General features: G+C 44.9%; 1 protein-coding gene across 4 annotated transcripts; it reads right to left on the bottom strand.

Annotated features, from left to right (window-relative positions):
• Positions 1–606: 606 nt before the first annotated feature.
• trak2 (trafficking protein, kinesin binding 2) lies at positions 607–16,165 on the bottom strand. 4 transcript variants are annotated; one of them, XM_037091256.1, is made up of 17 exons: positions 16,021–16,165; positions 12,614–12,800; positions 11,853–12,038; positions 8,469–8,528; positions 7,784–7,860; positions 7,581–7,697; positions 6,948–7,166; positions 6,655–6,733; positions 6,433–6,563; positions 6,021–6,095; positions 5,589–5,726; positions 5,395–5,474; positions 4,990–5,130; positions 4,613–4,899; positions 3,441–3,956; positions 3,250–3,349; positions 607–2,387 (listed from the first exon to the last, which is right to left on the bottom strand). In XM_037091256.1, exons 2-17 carry the CDS (start codon positions 12,666–12,668, stop codon positions 1,595–1,597), a joined length of 3,054 nt encoding a protein of 1,017 aa, XP_036947151.1. In that variant the 5' UTR covers positions 12,669–12,800; positions 16,021–16,165; the 3' UTR covers positions 607–1,594. The 4 variants fall into 4 exon arrangements, with proteins under 4 accessions (XP_036947151.1, XP_036947155.1, XP_036947153.1 ...); XM_037091260.1 differs by lacking the exons at positions 8,469–8,528; positions 12,614–12,800; positions 16,021–16,165 and adding an exon at positions 8,757–8,797 and having other exon boundaries at positions 11,853–11,915; XM_037091258.1 differs by lacking the exons at positions 8,469–8,528; positions 11,853–12,038; positions 12,614–12,800; positions 16,021–16,165 and adding exons at positions 8,757–8,797; positions 9,033–9,055.
• Positions 16,166–16,198: the final 33 nt, after the last annotated feature.

Below are 16,198 nucleotides of genomic sequence, written 5' to 3'. Positions count from 1 at the left end.
AGACCCTTGCAAAGAGGCGGGGGAAAGAGGGAACTGCACACGAGGGGTCACCGGACATCCGTGCAAGAATGAACTGTAAAAATCATTACAATACTAATACTGGCGCGTTAATAGCATGGTCTGACTACAAGATAAGAATGGCAGTTATGCTGTCAAGCCAGCTAGCACTTAAAGTCTTCGTTGAATCCCTTCTCTTCAGACTGCAAATGCTTCTTCTCTTGCAGATGATACCATTTTATTACAGACTAAAGCTTTTCCAACCTACGACACAACAAGCCCTTGAGATGGCGAGACTCTGGATGCTCAGTCTTTCTCTCTTTGCACTTTCTTTCTCTTCCGCCATGAATAAACATGCAAACACAAAAACTCTCCCGACATTTCAACGCTTCATATTTAAAAAAGGTGCACTGTGTAGTTTTGGGGGGGGGGGGGTTTCATCAGAAGATTGAGATCTTCATTGACTGACATTTTTTATGCCTCATCAAACTAAATGAACAAACTCTCTTTGTTTTCATGACTGAATGTTTGTATATGTGACGGACCCTGCCACCTCTCTAGCTTCAAACAGTGTTCTAGGGACCTTATTTTCCACTAAGAACAGCTTGTTTATTCACTTGTGTAAAAGATACACATTTCTTTACATCAGAGTTTGTATTATTACCTCATTAATATGACATCCAAATTCTGAGTTTAACTTTCCTCTCCAAAAACACTTAATGCCCCTTTAAAAAAGGTCCATATTGTGGAAATTGCGATTTCCTCTTTTTTCATAATAAAAGCAGGTCAAGGTGCTATATAAATATTGTAAAAGTATAAAAACGTTCAGTCCACAGAGAAATGCAAACAGCCCCCATTCAGATACTGTAAACGAGCTGTCAGGACTTCTGTAAAGTTGTGATGTCACAATGACACAGTCTCTGCCCTAGGCCACGCCCCCCAGGACTTACGTGGCGGCAAAATCCAGCAGAGCAAATGTGTAAACGCTGCGAGTGGTGCCTGCTCAGGCTTGTGAGAGCTGACCAACCACATCAGTGGAGGAGGCCTTAAAGAGACAGGCACCAAAACGGGGCGCTCAGAGGGTATATAGAGCCTGCTGTAGCAACACATTGTTGTCAATCAAACAATGTGCCCACTTTCTAGTAGACAGCATAAATTAAAGTATGAACCTGAGAATTTGCATAATACGGGACCATCTCTTTTCTAATCCACATCCACAAACCTTCTTTCACTTACACACTGTCCCTTTCTTACCTCCTCTACCTGAACCTGAACATCCAGAGTCTCAAAGGAAAACTACGTAGCCTAATTAAGATTCCTACACGGCTGAGAAGGTATGGAGAGCTGAATCACCCACTCAGAGGCAAGCTAAGGCCTCGATATCTAGAATTGCTGCAAACATCTACACACATAGACACTGCGGCGTCACTAAAAACAGTCAGTTTAGTTAAATTGTGCTTTAAAATTAATTCAGAAAAAGGAGGGATTTGTTCTGGCCACAAGATGCCCCGACTCCTCTCTCCAAAGGCAGAAAGGAGGAGAGATGAGGGGAAGAAGTGGAAGATGGAGATGAATGGGAGAAGGTCATGTTCTGCACTCAGCGCTTGGTTGAACTTGATGGGACATGGGAGACAGAGGCAAGATGCCGGCGGCGTTCTTTAGGGTTTCCCCATGGTGGTGGTGGGAGGGCCAGGGAGGTGGGGTGAGCAGGAGGTGTCGGGTGAGCGGACGGCTTCCCCGCTCGGGCACAGATCATGGCCGGAAGGCTCTGGTTGCGCCTCAGACCGTCCAATAGGCTTCCTCCGCCTGCTGACACAAAAGTTGAAGAATCCTGGCGTGGCACTGAGGCCTCAGACTCATAACCATGCAGCACCTTGGTGAATCCCAACCGCCGCAGCCTCTCTACCAGGCCCACGTTGCCTGGGTCAGGCCCGGCTCTGCCTGGCTTAGGAGACGGGACGAAGGCTGGGGGCTCATGGGAAGAGCTTGGTAAGTCGGGATGTGGCGCACGGCCCAAATTCAAGCCGTATACGTCCTGGAGAAAAAGCTCTGCTGGCCTTGAGGCAAGGAAATTGTCAGCCGAGTGCTGGCGGGACTCCATGGGCACCGGGGAGGGAGAAGGTGAGTGGGTGGGGGAGTTAGGGGGAGTGCTTGGGAGGAGGCGGAAAAGGGGCTGCCGCGTTGTGGGTTTGGGGGATGAAGGTGGAGCGTCAGTGGAGACTTGTGCAGAAATACCCCTCTCTAGAACCAGCTTGGCCAGGCCGCCGGGGGCTGCAGCGGGGCGTCGAGGGGGAAAGGAGTCACCGAGACTCAGACGGCAAGGAGTCACAGGGGTACTGGGACCTGTCCTCATGGAGCTGGGTGTGTTGGCCATGATGGACGACTGAGAACTGAAACACATGAGACAGAGACAAGAGTTTAGGGGGTGGTGTATCTTTTTTGCTCCAATATGAAAACTAAAAGAGCAAAGGTGTAACAAAGTGATTTTACAGCAGCAACCATTAGCATGTCAAGCTAACTAGCTAAGCCTACTACCTAGAAACAAAGACGAAGCACATCACATCATGACGAACTACATCAGCGTGTGAGGTGAAGATTCAAAACATGTTCAAAACATCGAAACGTCAGACACATTTTCTAACCAATTTTTGCTGCCAACGTGAGCTAAATAAGCTGGCTAGCTATAGATGAACAAAACGGTCACTAAATCCTGTCATTTCAGCCGATAATACTCATGGTCATCAGCTAGAAATGAGAAAGTTACTAAGATTTTCGAGTGGTCAGTTGTGTAAATCTGATCTGTGCAGTGACAGAGCAGTGCAACTGAAAGGTGTAACAACAGTGAAGAGCTGTTCTGAACAACAGTAACAGGCAGAGCTAAGCTAATCCGCCACATTGGGTCTGAGGGTGGGACAAAATATCGATATGGCAATATATGTTATCATAAGAGGAAGCGATATATTGCATCACCAGTGGCAGCTAATATCGATATTTATTTGCTAAAGAACAAACAGTGCTCTGAAAACATCCCTTCTGCTAATTTGACTTACCAGAGTCAACACTTTATGACTTCTCAAGGGGTAAACTCTGTAAACTTAATTTACACAGACAATTTATATTTATAGGATGTCAGTCATTATTCGTTCCCCTTCATTTCCTGACACTCGGTCACTTTTTGCATCCATCATAAATAATTTAAAAAAGATATGACAAGTTCAAGACAAGTTTTCTTTATCCTTGAAGAAGACTTACCTTGTGGTGACCTGTGTGATGTCACTGGGGTGCAGGATGCGACAAGTCGTGAAGGTGTAGGTGGAAAAGGTGGAGCTCTGACACTTTCCTGGGTTCTTGACTGGACACACAACGAATCAGGTGATGAGAAGAGCAATCTTAAAAACGGTACTTTGAACAGTCATATCTTATATTTTAATGTAGTTATTTACCAGAGGAAGATACAGTTGTGGATGCAGAGGTGCAAATCTGACTTTGTGATTGGACCATTGTTGTGCAGGCTGCTGGAATGGGCTGAGATGATGTTTCAGTGGCTTGTCGGGGTGAGGGGGTGAGGCAGAGGACTGACGTGACTGAGGAGGAGGTGGCAGGAGTCCCAGGTAACATCTGCGGCGATGGCGGGGGAGGCGACACAGGGAGAGGTGGCACCGAATGCTTCCTGTCTCTCCTCTCTTCCGGCGTGGACGAAACACGAACCTTGAAGACGATCCCACCCTCCTCCTCTTCCTCGTCTTCCTCTTCCTTACCTCGCTCTGCCGCGCCCTTCTCCAGCGCACCTGCCCCTCGGTGCTCTTCATCCTCCTCATCCTCCTCCATGTCGGACAGACGGTACACAGCATCCTGAGGCAGCGGGCAGAAACCTTTGGTCACAATGCCAGGGTGGGGATCCAGGATGGTGGCCAGGTGTGGTTGGGCCAGCTGCTGCCAGTGATGGAGTGTCAGTGAGCCTGGAACAGAAATGGTGTCATCAATAAAATAAATGTCATAAAAGTCACTTAAGACTTTCATCTCAGCTGTTGAGACAACAAATTTGATCTGTTGTACCTATTTTTTCAAATGACTCAACTGGATTGTACAAAGCAACATGCTTTTTACGTACACTTGTAAATGCTGACAGCAGCTAATCAAGTTACTTTTTTAGCAACTAAAAATGTGAATATTAGATTTTTTTTGTTTTTTTTTGTCTCCTGTGATCGCAAACATTTTGGGTTTTGGACAGCTGGTTTTACAAAAAAAGATATTTTATAGACAATATGGATTACAAATTTACAAGCCATTTGAGCTCCAGTCTGAATATTCCCTGAACCCAGAGGAAGCCATCTGCGTACTACGCTGATCACTACACTGAAAAATGTGTCAGTTATAATTTTGTGCCGTTTTCACCAGAGACTGACCTCGAGCTGATGTGACAGAGCCTGAAATTGCTGCATCTAATCGAGACGCGCTGCCAGCGGTGTTCTACAGCATGCAGACTCTATGTGACATCGCTGGCTTCTTTGTGGCTCAAATGAAATCAGTTACACGTCAAATTGCTCTCGACAGCTGCTCCACTATCGCTGCTGTACTGGGAGGCTTCCACGTGAAGCTGGATGGACGACTTTACCTTCCATGGGCTTGACGATCTGAAGCTTCTCAGGCAGGAAGGTCTTGAAGACGCTGGAGCTGAAGGACAGTTCCGACAGGTTGGAGAAAGAGGACACGGCGCTGCCCATCGGCGAGCTGCACCCGCTGCCGCCCCCTTCTTCCAGCGCCTGCAGCTTCTTCTCGCGCTCCGCCTGGAAGAAGCGGCGCTCGCACAGGAAGTTCTGTCGTCGCAGCGACAGGCGGTGGAGGGCCCTGGTCAGGTCGTTTCCTCCCGGTGAGCCGGGCTGGCCTAGTCGCACCTCCTCTCTGCAAACACAGGCACATTTCTTGAGCTGAAACGGTCCGAAATTAAGTTAAAACTGCAAAACAGGAACGCTAACATTCTTTGTAGCATACCCCTGATTGGATGGGAAGGGCTGTGCTGTCATCACTAGAGAACTCTGCCCTGAGCCGGGGATAGGAGGGGTTGCAGAAGCTGGCCGTGATGTTGAGGCGTTGATGGAGCGCACTGTTTGGAAGACTCGCTTCTGGGAAATTCTGCCGGGAGAAAAGTTGAAAGGTCAGCAACAAGGTCCACAAACTACAGAACATGAAGTCAGTGTCAGTGAGTCCTATAGAAATACTTTGGGTCTGTATGAAGGGTTATAAAGACGATTCAATACATTCCAGTCAAACTCACTAAATTCATCCAATGAGTCTGTTTGGCTAAGTGGGATTTATTGTTTTCTCCTTAGTCTCAGTAACACAACAGTCCTTTTCATTAGATTTGGATTTTTCAGTAGTTCAGTGAAGGTTTCCGACCTTTGGTCCTGAAAGGTAGACTCCTCCTCTACACTCAGTTCTCTCCTCATGGTGCCCTCGATCTCAGCCGCCAAAGAATCCTGCACACACACACACGCAAACAAACAAGCAAGTTTAAGCAAGTTTTGTGTATTTGTGTCTCAGGAGCTTCCTCCTCATTGCTGCTACACAGAACTTGAGCGTGTTTCTCTCACCATGGGGTAGAGGCCGTAGGAGAGGTGCCTTCGCATGCCGGCAGAAGGAGTGTTTTTATTGCGGAGCTCTCTGATCTCCTCCTGGGATTCGTGGAGCATCTCCACACACTCGGCATTCCTGTCCGCCAACTCGTTCAGCTGCAGCACAAACACGCACCGTGATTAAGCAAAAACTTAAAATAGATATTTAACAATTTATTTCACACCATTAAAACCTTTTTTATGGATTTACAGTATTAACATAAATACTAGTTCAAAGATCAATTAAAAAAAATGTGATTTTAACCACAATTTAAATGAGGAGCTCAAGATGTTCAAATGGAATTACTTCACTAGTTTAATGATTGTATTTTTTTCATCGTTAATAATCTGGGTTAAAGCTGTGGAGCTTAAGGTAAGTGCTATACAGTACTAAAAAAATAAGCATTGTACCTCTGCTGTGAGCTGTCTCTGAGCATCCTTAGAGGCCTGCAGGTGGATCCTCAGCTCCTCTTTCTCTAGAGCCAGCTGCACAGAAAACAATAGTTTAAAAACACAAATCAGGTCAGTGTGACACTCTTACTGCCCCAGAAGCAAGAAGTCAAGTTTTATTACATCCAGGTATTAAAAAAAACAGTCTGTCCACAATTCAGCACGCTGTCCATACGCGGTCCAGCAATATAATCTGTTTCTCAGTCTTGTCGGAGTCAAAGTCAAGTTGCAAAGCTTGTTTGATCTGTGCAAACAATCTGTGCAGACTACAGTCATCAGATTCATGACTTCAGTCCGACTCTAATCCAAGTTACGTGACTCAAGTGCACATCTCGTCAGAGCACAACCTGTGACAGTAGTTCTGTGGTCCCACCTCCTTCACTCTGTGCTGCAGCTCAACAATCTGAGAGAGCAGCTGAGCGATTTCCTCCTGGTGTCTGATCAGCTCCTCGTTCTTCTGCGACAGCTCATCCGTCAGAGACACCATCTGGCTGTTGGACTCGCCTGGAACCGACACACAGAGAGATCGCGGTTTAAACGGGCCATCTACCAGGCCGTGTTTTCAAGGTGTCAAGTCTGCCTGCATCTCACTCACGGAGCTCCTTCACACAGTCGCTCACTAGCTGCTGCTCCTTCTCCTCATAGGTGATGGTGTCGGTTTTCAGCTGACATGCCTGGAGGGAAGATGAGGAATAATTCACACACCATTTCTGTTATCAACACACCTTCTCATCATAGTGAAAAGCTTGTTTAGCAGGACATATTTATACAGAGATATATTCATAACAATGCTGATATAACATATTTAAAAAGTTTCCCATTTCACTTCCTGTTATTTTCTGTTCCAGTCTCCAGTACAACCTGGTCTGTCCTGTGTATACCTCGTACCTCAGACCTCAGTGCCAGGTTCTCCTCCTCCAGGTCCTGCAGCTTGCTCTGGAGAAACTCCAGCTGGCTGAGGGCTGCGGCGGCGGTGGTTCCCCCAAGCGGCAGAGGTTGCCGCAGCGGCGTGGACACGCTGGAGTCGGTCTCACTCTCCTCGGACGCGCTGGCCACCATCCGCAGCAACTCGTCCTTCTTACTGAGCTCATGCTGCAGCTGGTGAACCTGGTGGATGGGGAAAGATTGGGTGGAATGATAAATCAGTGGATTCCTGATATTTAAAGAGAGGTTCAGTGTGAAAAATTCAACATTTTTAGGCTCTTCCTAATTGCTTATTTATGACATGGACATAAACCATGCTAGTTTTAAAGGGGCACTGTGTAGGTTTATGTATGCGTATCTATGTAGGTAACTACACAAACTCAGAAATATCTATTTTTTCAAGAACTTGAAGCTGTTCTCAGAGGAACATACGGTCCCCAGAAAACTGTTGAATCTAGAAAGGTAGCAGGTTTTTTGTGTACACTGCATAAAAAAGTTATATAAAGATGAAACCCTTATGCGTTTAATACTTATGCAACCCCACTGCAAAACTATCTGCCATCATAAACCGAAGAATAACTAGCATGCTAAAGCTACCTGGTCCAGGGCCTGTGCTAGCTGCTCCTCCAAGGCCTCATTGCGCTCCTGCAGCAGGTGGTTCCTCTGCAGAAGTGACTGACCGATCCGAGCTGCCAGCTCCAAGTCTCTGTCCCGCTGTCCGACAAGAGCACAGATAATCAGCCAATTAGACACTGCTTCTTATTAAAAGAATCAAATGTTACAAGTGACAAGACACCTACCTCGGCCAAAAGCTGCGTGACCACTTCCATGTCATTGTAAGTCTTGGTCATCTGCTCCACGCGATCAGCACTGAGAACTGCCAGGGAGAAAATGTTACTTTTAGGAGACGTACAGATGCAAACATACACATGCAATGTTTCATGCATGCTGTGGCGTGAGTATTCAAAATATTCATTCACACAACTTCACACAAAAAAGAGAAACAAAAGTAAACATGAAATATCACGCCTGACACACTTCTGTGGCATGCCACCTTTACATACTACCTAATATTTTCCGACCACAAGCAACTTGCTCAAATTAATCAAACTGCACCAAATCGATCATGAACCAGTGTGGTTAAAATATGTGTCAGATATATTGCTAAATCACTAATAATGTCATTTGAAGATCCAGATCAATGTGGCAATGTGGTTGCTAGTGGTCTGAATGTAATGAAGCCACAACAGCCTTACACAGACAAAAGATAAACTGCACACAAACACTACATGATACTACAAGCTGCCTACAGTGGCAGACAGCAGACCTATACTACGCAAATCTCTTGTCTGCTGTCATCTACAAGCAATAAAAGCAGTGAAGGGCTCCTGGTAAAGTGCAGCTGAGGACTGAAGCCCCTCTCTCACACTGGAGCTAAATGAAGAAGTTGCAGTGCAGAACAGGCAAGTATAGAGAGGAAGATACCTTTGGAGAGGCTCTGAGAGCCGGGGTGGGAATAAGAGGAGGGCTCCAAAGCAAGATACGCTAGTGAGAGACAGGAGAGAGAAAAGAAGGGAGAGTTCAAAGGTCGAACAAGCAAACAGCTTGTTTGAAGCTGAACAGACAGAAAGGACGAAAAGGAGCAGCAGAGAGAGAGAGAAGTGAGAAGCTGAGGGTGAAAGCTGAAGCTTCAATAAATCAGTCTTACATAGAAACATTAGTTTGTTGAGAGTCAGAATCTACACATCAACTAGTTTGGTTCGCTTTTAGCACCTGAGTGGGTGTCACCAGCGCTGCACCGCTCCCCCTTCCACCTGTTTAAAGAAAAGTGTCATCTCTAATCATTGAAACATCGTCTGTCACTCATCACTCTGGACTTTTTCATATTTTCTTTGCTAGGTCAATCACTTGTGTTTTTGGCTTAAATTTGCAGCAAAAGATAAACCTTTGTGAATCCTTTTTTTGATTTCAACTAACAACTTTAAAACAAGGTACATGATAGCGTGAGTGAAACATGGCAAACTATCAAGATAAACACAGATCACTTACTGCTGCATAGTTCAGTGATTTCATTTTGTTTATGAGAAAAGACGTGCAACTGCAACAATTGAGTGGAAGCTTTGCTGCGGTCGAACAAACAACATATCATCAGGAGTTAAATGTAATAAGCAGCACTTGAAAGCCTCAAGAGAAGCAGCTGCTCTAATGGATGAGAGCTGCTGTCCAGTAATCTGAGGCCCACAGTGACCTCTGCGTCCGCAAGCAGCACCAACAACCGACAGTTAAAAATAACCTCTGCCTAACAGAGACCATCTTTCTTACACACACTGGAAGACAATGCGCCCACACAGACACACACACACACACACACACACGTGCAAACATATCCCATTACCTGCTGGGAAGAGTATGCTGTCACTGTATAAATCATGTCCATGGTCCGGTTTGATCATGACCTACCAAACCCAACATGAAAAACTGAACAGTCCAAATGCGGGCACACACTCCACACACACAGTGTGTACTGTGTGATTGAACTCTGGCCACAATAAACTACATAACTGCAAAGTTCAGTGAATCATCATTTTCATTTTGGTGCTGATTGTCAAACTGTATTCATATTGACACACAGTGCAATGGTCAATGAGTGACTTGATAAGAAACAACATGGTCCCTTTTATTCATAGTTGTTTGGACCTTTGACACTAATAAACTAGCGACACCAGCTGAAGACGTAACTTTTTTATGTAATCTGTGTCAGACAGGGATAAAGGTCAAGTCTGTGGATCCCTACTGACCAAGAAGAAGGCAAGACTAGTTTGGCCAATCGTGATGCTGATGTAGTTTTTTGAGCTTGGATTAGACAGGACACACACGTGTGAGGTCAGAGTTTCCAAGACTAGAAAGCACTAGAAGCAGGTTAATCCTTTAATCAAACTCTGTCCATGTGTTAACACCCTGACTCATCACTGTGGACTGACAAAACCAAATGATCATTTAAAACTAATAATTACAACACGAACCAGGCGACTACTTCAGGAGACTGACTAAAAGATATGGAACATCTCTTTTATTTGACAAGATCTGGCTGTCATAATCACACTATCAAAGTATATGCAATTGTAGGTCACATTATGCAACTTCAATACACAATGGATTAAAATAACAATAAAGCAGTGCACTTTGGAACATCTGATTATATATATCTTGCATTGAAACAAAAACAACTAACACCTAACAACTCAAAACAACAAAACTAACGCAATATTAGCTCATGAACAATTAAATGTATGGGGTTCACTGCATGATGATCCTTCAAATAAATATACTTTGCATCTGCAGTAAAATGGAGTTGTAATGCTCTGAAGTTCCTGCTGTTCAAACGGCATTTTTGCTAACACAGTTCCTTCATCTAATTTCACAACACGACACAAATGAGACACTTGATACTCGAGGTATCATCATATAGCAGGATTAGATACCCGGGCTGTTTAAACATATTCAGCTTTGTCTAAATGCATCAAAACGACACTCGGCGAGACACCCTCACACATTTCTGCCAGGGGGCATTTGTATATTAACATGCCGCACCGCTGTGAGTGCATCAGGCCTCTGCCAGTGTATCGGGCACTATTAATAGGCCGTGTCTGATTTAACACTGCAGAAGTGGAGCAAATGTGTCACCAAGAAGAAACGTGAAACCGAGACACCCTCACTGTACCCCTTCTGCCACACGTGTAGCTAACAAACACCTAAACACAGACCCTATGAAAATACCAGGTCAACAAAAGCATTCTGCATCCACCGTGTTGAACCTTCTGTATGTTTTAAAGTCATATCTAATCAATGCACAATGATAAACAGAGGAAATAAGAGGTGTAATTGTGCAAAGACAAAGAGAAAAACAGACAGGAAGTGGCTTCAATCCAACTGTCAACACTGCTCCCGCATACCACGGCCTGTTTGAATGTAAACACACAAGCATTCATTCAGACTCGTCTACTTCCTGTCTTTCAAGAGATTTTACAAACGCACAATACTGTATGCTCACAAACTTCCCCTCCACCCCTGCTTGTTCCGCCTGACCTTGCAGACAAAACTTGAGCACACTCTGCAGACACACCGGCTCACAGGTCTCTCTCTCTCTCTCTCTCTCTTACACACACACACACACACACACACACACACACACACACACACACACACACACACACACACACACACACACACACACACACACACACACACACACACACACACCGAGCACTGTGCCAACGCCTTCGCTCACCTTCCACAGCGAAGTTATCGCAAACTTCCTCATTTCGGATGTTTAAAACCGGCATGATCCGACTGCTCTCGCGACTATCCTGTCTTCATCCTCTATCACTCCGTTCTGCCTCACCCTCCTCCTCCCCCCTCATCACTCTCTGTCCCGTGACTTTGGCCCTGGCTTTGAACTCAGCTGCACTTAACTCTGGCTGGATCGCTGGATTCCTCTTGCTCACTGTCTCTCTCTCTCTCTCTCTCTCATACACACACACACACACACAGACAAACAAACACACACACACTTTTCAGAGCTGTCTGATACACACAAGCAAAGACAACCAGGCACAAAGACAGTCAAATAATATCCACGCTAAATCCCTGGGATTTTAATTGAAGAGGAAGTGCGCTGCATGAAACAAATCCCTCACGTGGCTAATGCACCGAGACACACACACCATCTGCTCAGTGATGTCACCCCGGGCCTGACCAATCAGAAGAGAGTAGAGACAGAAACAGGAAAGCATAGAGAGATCCCTCCAACCTATTCAAAACAACAGCAGTGAAGTCCTGATGATGCAGAAGTCAAATCTAAACACGTACTCATGTAGCGAAATGTCTCTTCAGCCAGCAAGGGAGAGATGGCGGTGGGCTGGACGGGGCCTTCATCCGGAGAGCAGCTCGGGGAGACCACCCAGTCCTGGCTGTCGGATAGGTAGACGGATCCGGCCGAACCTGAGCCCAGTGAGCCGGAGCCATAATGCCTACTGCTGCTGCCCAGACCCTCATCTGTGGGTTAGAAGGCAGTTTAAGTATGATTTAGGGACCAGCATCTAATGATTACTTTCATTATTCATCATTCATGCTCCCCACAGGCATATGGTTGGCCCCTGCAATATCTATAAAGGAGTGGTTAGGAATTTTGGGAACTGACACATTCACTTTCTCACTCAGTTAGATGAGAAGAATGATAGCACTGTGATGTTGGTCCGCATAAATATGATGTCAAAACAGTGCAGCTTTGGTGAGATGAAAAATGTAAGACTGCAGCGAACGTGTTTTCAGACTGAGTGTGGGCAGATGAAGCATCTTAACGTGTGTGTGCATTTGTGTGTGTCTGTGTGTGTGTGTGTCTGTGTCTCAGGCACTGTACAAGCCCATGTCCTTCCACTTGAGCAAATATGTGGTTTAATGGGACAGATGGGGCTATCTATAGCATCCGAAGACACAGCACACTGTACTTCGGGGCAGCATGACATTGGCAGAGCATCATTTTGAAAATCCATGCTAATTTTACAGTTGCCATGGAGATATTTCACTGATAATATTACAATATCACACACACTGCAACACAAGCACTCCACCTGTCTCGGTGCTCGACTCCTTCTTCTCCACCGCCCGAGGTTTGGCTTCAAACATGTCCTGTCCTTGGAGCGGGTGAGGAGGGAGCCCCCACTCGCAAACACACAGCTGGACAGAAAATGGCAGCCACTATCGCTGTGACATCACATCCTGTTCTCAGACTGATCGGTGGTGCCCACACACCTTTACCTGAGGAGAGAAAATGAGCAAAGATGTCAGTTCACATTGACTTTTCTCATGGTTACAGACAATTTAAGGCCAATCAAGTGTAAAAGCTTGAGCTAAATTCAGTTTAGTGGTGGGGTAATTCTGTTTATTATGATCAGTGTGTTTGTATGAAGCCTCTCTGACTCCAGGCTGCTGACAGCATTCATCATAACCCTCTGCTGCCCTCCCTCGTCTATCCTACCCACTTGGTTGCTGCCATTTAAAGCCAGATTAAAAAGGAAAAAACATTCCTCCCACAGTGTTTGCTGTTGGACACTTAAACCACCGATTGTCTGGCACCTACTTTAGGCTTTGACATATCTTATGTGCTCCTGCATCCATTAAAATGACATCAGTCAAGGCTTAAAATCTCAAGAAAGTTTTCTATTCTCTATAGTCTGTGGTGGAGGCATGTTTTTAGATAAAAAGTCACTCAGTTAATGTGAGTGACAAGAAACTCTGATGTATTGTTTTGTCCTTCTTAGGCCCACATACTATTTTAAGGGAGGGCTGAGGGGTGAGACAGAGCCCTCCCACATCCTGTTGCCTATCTCTGGAGGAATGAGACAGGATGCACTCTCTGGGCTCCCCGAGGGGAATTTCAAAAATGGAGGACATTTGGCCAGCTGCGGACACGTGCCTCTGTACAGTACGGCACTCTGCAGCTCCTCTGTTGATAGTCTGTCATGCCTAAGTGGCTTTCACTGTACTCCTGTTTTAAACAGCCCTCTGCTATGGGAAACATTAAACACATGATGTTAAAGAGGGAACTCTCTTTGGTGCTGCACTTCTGTAAAGTTGGGAGACACAGAAAAAAAAAAAAAAAAACATGCTCACAATCAAAGCAGCAGATGCCAAAATACCCCTTAGCATGAGTGTTGCTGTTGCTGTTAAAAGAATTAATGAAAATTGTGATGAGTATTTTTCACAATTTCTTGTACTCTTATAAACTAAACAATTAACTGTGATAATGAAAATAATTACTTACAGCCCCTGCTATGACTGGTAAACTGAGCTCCATGAGTAAAATCTGCGGAGTGCTCCTTTAAGAAGATTGACAATTGTGTTATGTCAACAAAGAAAACAAATCTGAGAAACTGACGGTTTTTAAAAGGACAAAGCCATGAACAGCCACTTTCACCAACAGAGGACACTGAGCAGGGTCATGCATCCCCAGTACCATCTGCATCAGTGACCTTGGTGCTCAGCCTGCCCATGCAGACACATCACATGCAAATCTGTGTGGGGGTGTATCAGTAAGTGTGCTTGTAAAGAGACAGAGTCCTTGGGCAACATTCATCCTCTCCTTACATAACAGTGAAGCTGAAACAGTTTGCTCCATAGAGGAGATTAGTGCCAGCGAGGCACGCAATGCTGCAGCCTAAATGTGCTGTTTGCCATTAGAGACCTGGCAGATAGATATCCTGTACTGACCTATTAACAACCCTGGCATAGGAATTATAATAGTCACATTCACATTAGGGCTCTGAGTACAACAGATATGAGATATCACTTATCTCTAATAGCTACTGACATCAGTGTGAGCCGGGGAGAGAAATCTGCATCGTTCACGCTGAACTGAGAGCTTTCTCTTTTTGCTGATTTAAAATGCTAAGGCTGATCTTGACCGAGTGCCTGTGAGTCACCTCATGAGTAACGCTGTCACAGCCACTAGGCTTCTTCCCCGTAATACACAGCACTGCTGAGTATTGGGAGTGTTTGGATTGTGAAAAAAGTAAACAGCTGGCTTGGAAATCACGGAGAAGATTCTGACCACAGTCTGGAAACACCACTTAATGTTGGTGAAATATTAAGTGGTGCACGATAAATATGTGTAAAATGTGGACACAGCAGCAAGACAGCAGCCCTGAGAGCCACTCAGCAGAACACAGACCAAACAGCAGAATTATAGTCAACACAGAGCGACTGTCTGCTTACATAAGCTTTTAACAGACGTGATCTCTCTTCATGTCTCATCTAAGCATCCAGCTGATGCTCTTATCCACAGTGACCTATGTCAAGTGCAGCAGTAGAAATGTCCTATTTGTTTATCATACTCTGAAGGTCAGAACCTACAAGTTATTTTCCCTCCACACATGAATTTGTCAAAGATATCCTTGTTTTCATCTGCCTTGCTGCACCGTCACTCCACTTGTGCTGTATCACAGCATCTGCACTCAGTCTATCTTAGATCTGACAGACTGGACAGGGCCTGAGGACTTGCTCTAAAAGAACCAAAGGCATGACAGGCAGCATGTGACACTGACTGGACCACTTTGACTGCATAACCAGAAACCTCTGACTGAAACATCAGCAGACACTCCTTGTCATGCAAATGCCTCGCCAAAGGAAAGAAACAGTAAGCACAATGAAACTAACACCTACAGCATCATGGAATACTGCTAATATCCATAACAACTAACCTTCAGATCAACTGTCCCACCAAAACTCTGTTTGAAAATACCTCCATCTCAAAAACACTTAAATGGTCAGTCAAGAAAAACACGACTTAATCCAATCTAATTATTCCTCCGGAGCTGGTAGTTAATCCGGCATGACTTCCTCTGTACACAATTTGCATTTAGATCAAATTTAAGAATTACTTAGATTGTTTGTGTGAAACTCCAGCAGTCATCCAGAAAAAAGGAAAAAAAAAATCTAGACATTTTCCAAATCTTTTGCTAAAAGTTATTGTCATGATTTCGGAATTTCAGAAATCTACTTTTGATTATGAGATTAAGAGTCCTCCATCGATGGCTGATTTGCAAATAGACGAGCTAATGCTTCGGTTCAGCTGTCAATTAGCTGTCTTGTCATGTTATTTTATCCCTATCATAAACAGTGCCAGTAACAGTACCAATACGAACCACTGATGATATGTTAGCTAACCAATAACATTCAACAGTTAGCAGGCCAGCTAACATTTACCATCTAATGTGCTAATTAAACACATTACGTGAGTCAGTTGTTAATCCTTTATCAATACATCCTGGACAGCGATCTACAATTACATTTATTTCGTGTTTAGCATCAGCTAACATATTGTTTCGCATGTCTTCCCGTGCTGGGAGAGGATGACAGCTTCACTGTCGCTTAGCTAACCAATGCCCCCGCGAGCTTAAACTGGCACGATCCCCCACGCGGGGACTGTTACAGCACTGAAGACATTTTAATAAATATATCTGACTATCATAAAACTTACCTTATGTCAGTGTTATTCCACAACATGGGCAATTCCTGCGGTACATGCGGTGTCTGACAATCACTTCACCAAAACCTCAAACAATAGGGGAAGGGAGGGAGGCAGCGAACACCTCTGAATCATCAACGTGCGACGGGCTGAGAGGAAAAAAAAAAGATGGATGACGTTTTTATCCCGC

This window comes from Acanthopagrus latus, chromosome 24 (assembly GCF_904848185.1).
Source record: "Acanthopagrus latus isolate v.2019 chromosome 24, fAcaLat1.1, whole genome shotgun sequence".
In the NCBI taxonomy this organism is placed as follows: domain Eukaryota; kingdom Metazoa; phylum Chordata; class Actinopteri; order Spariformes; family Sparidae; genus Acanthopagrus; species Acanthopagrus latus.
Note: the sequence above shows the minus strand (reverse complement) of the source record. Positions and strands in the feature narration are given on the sequence as shown.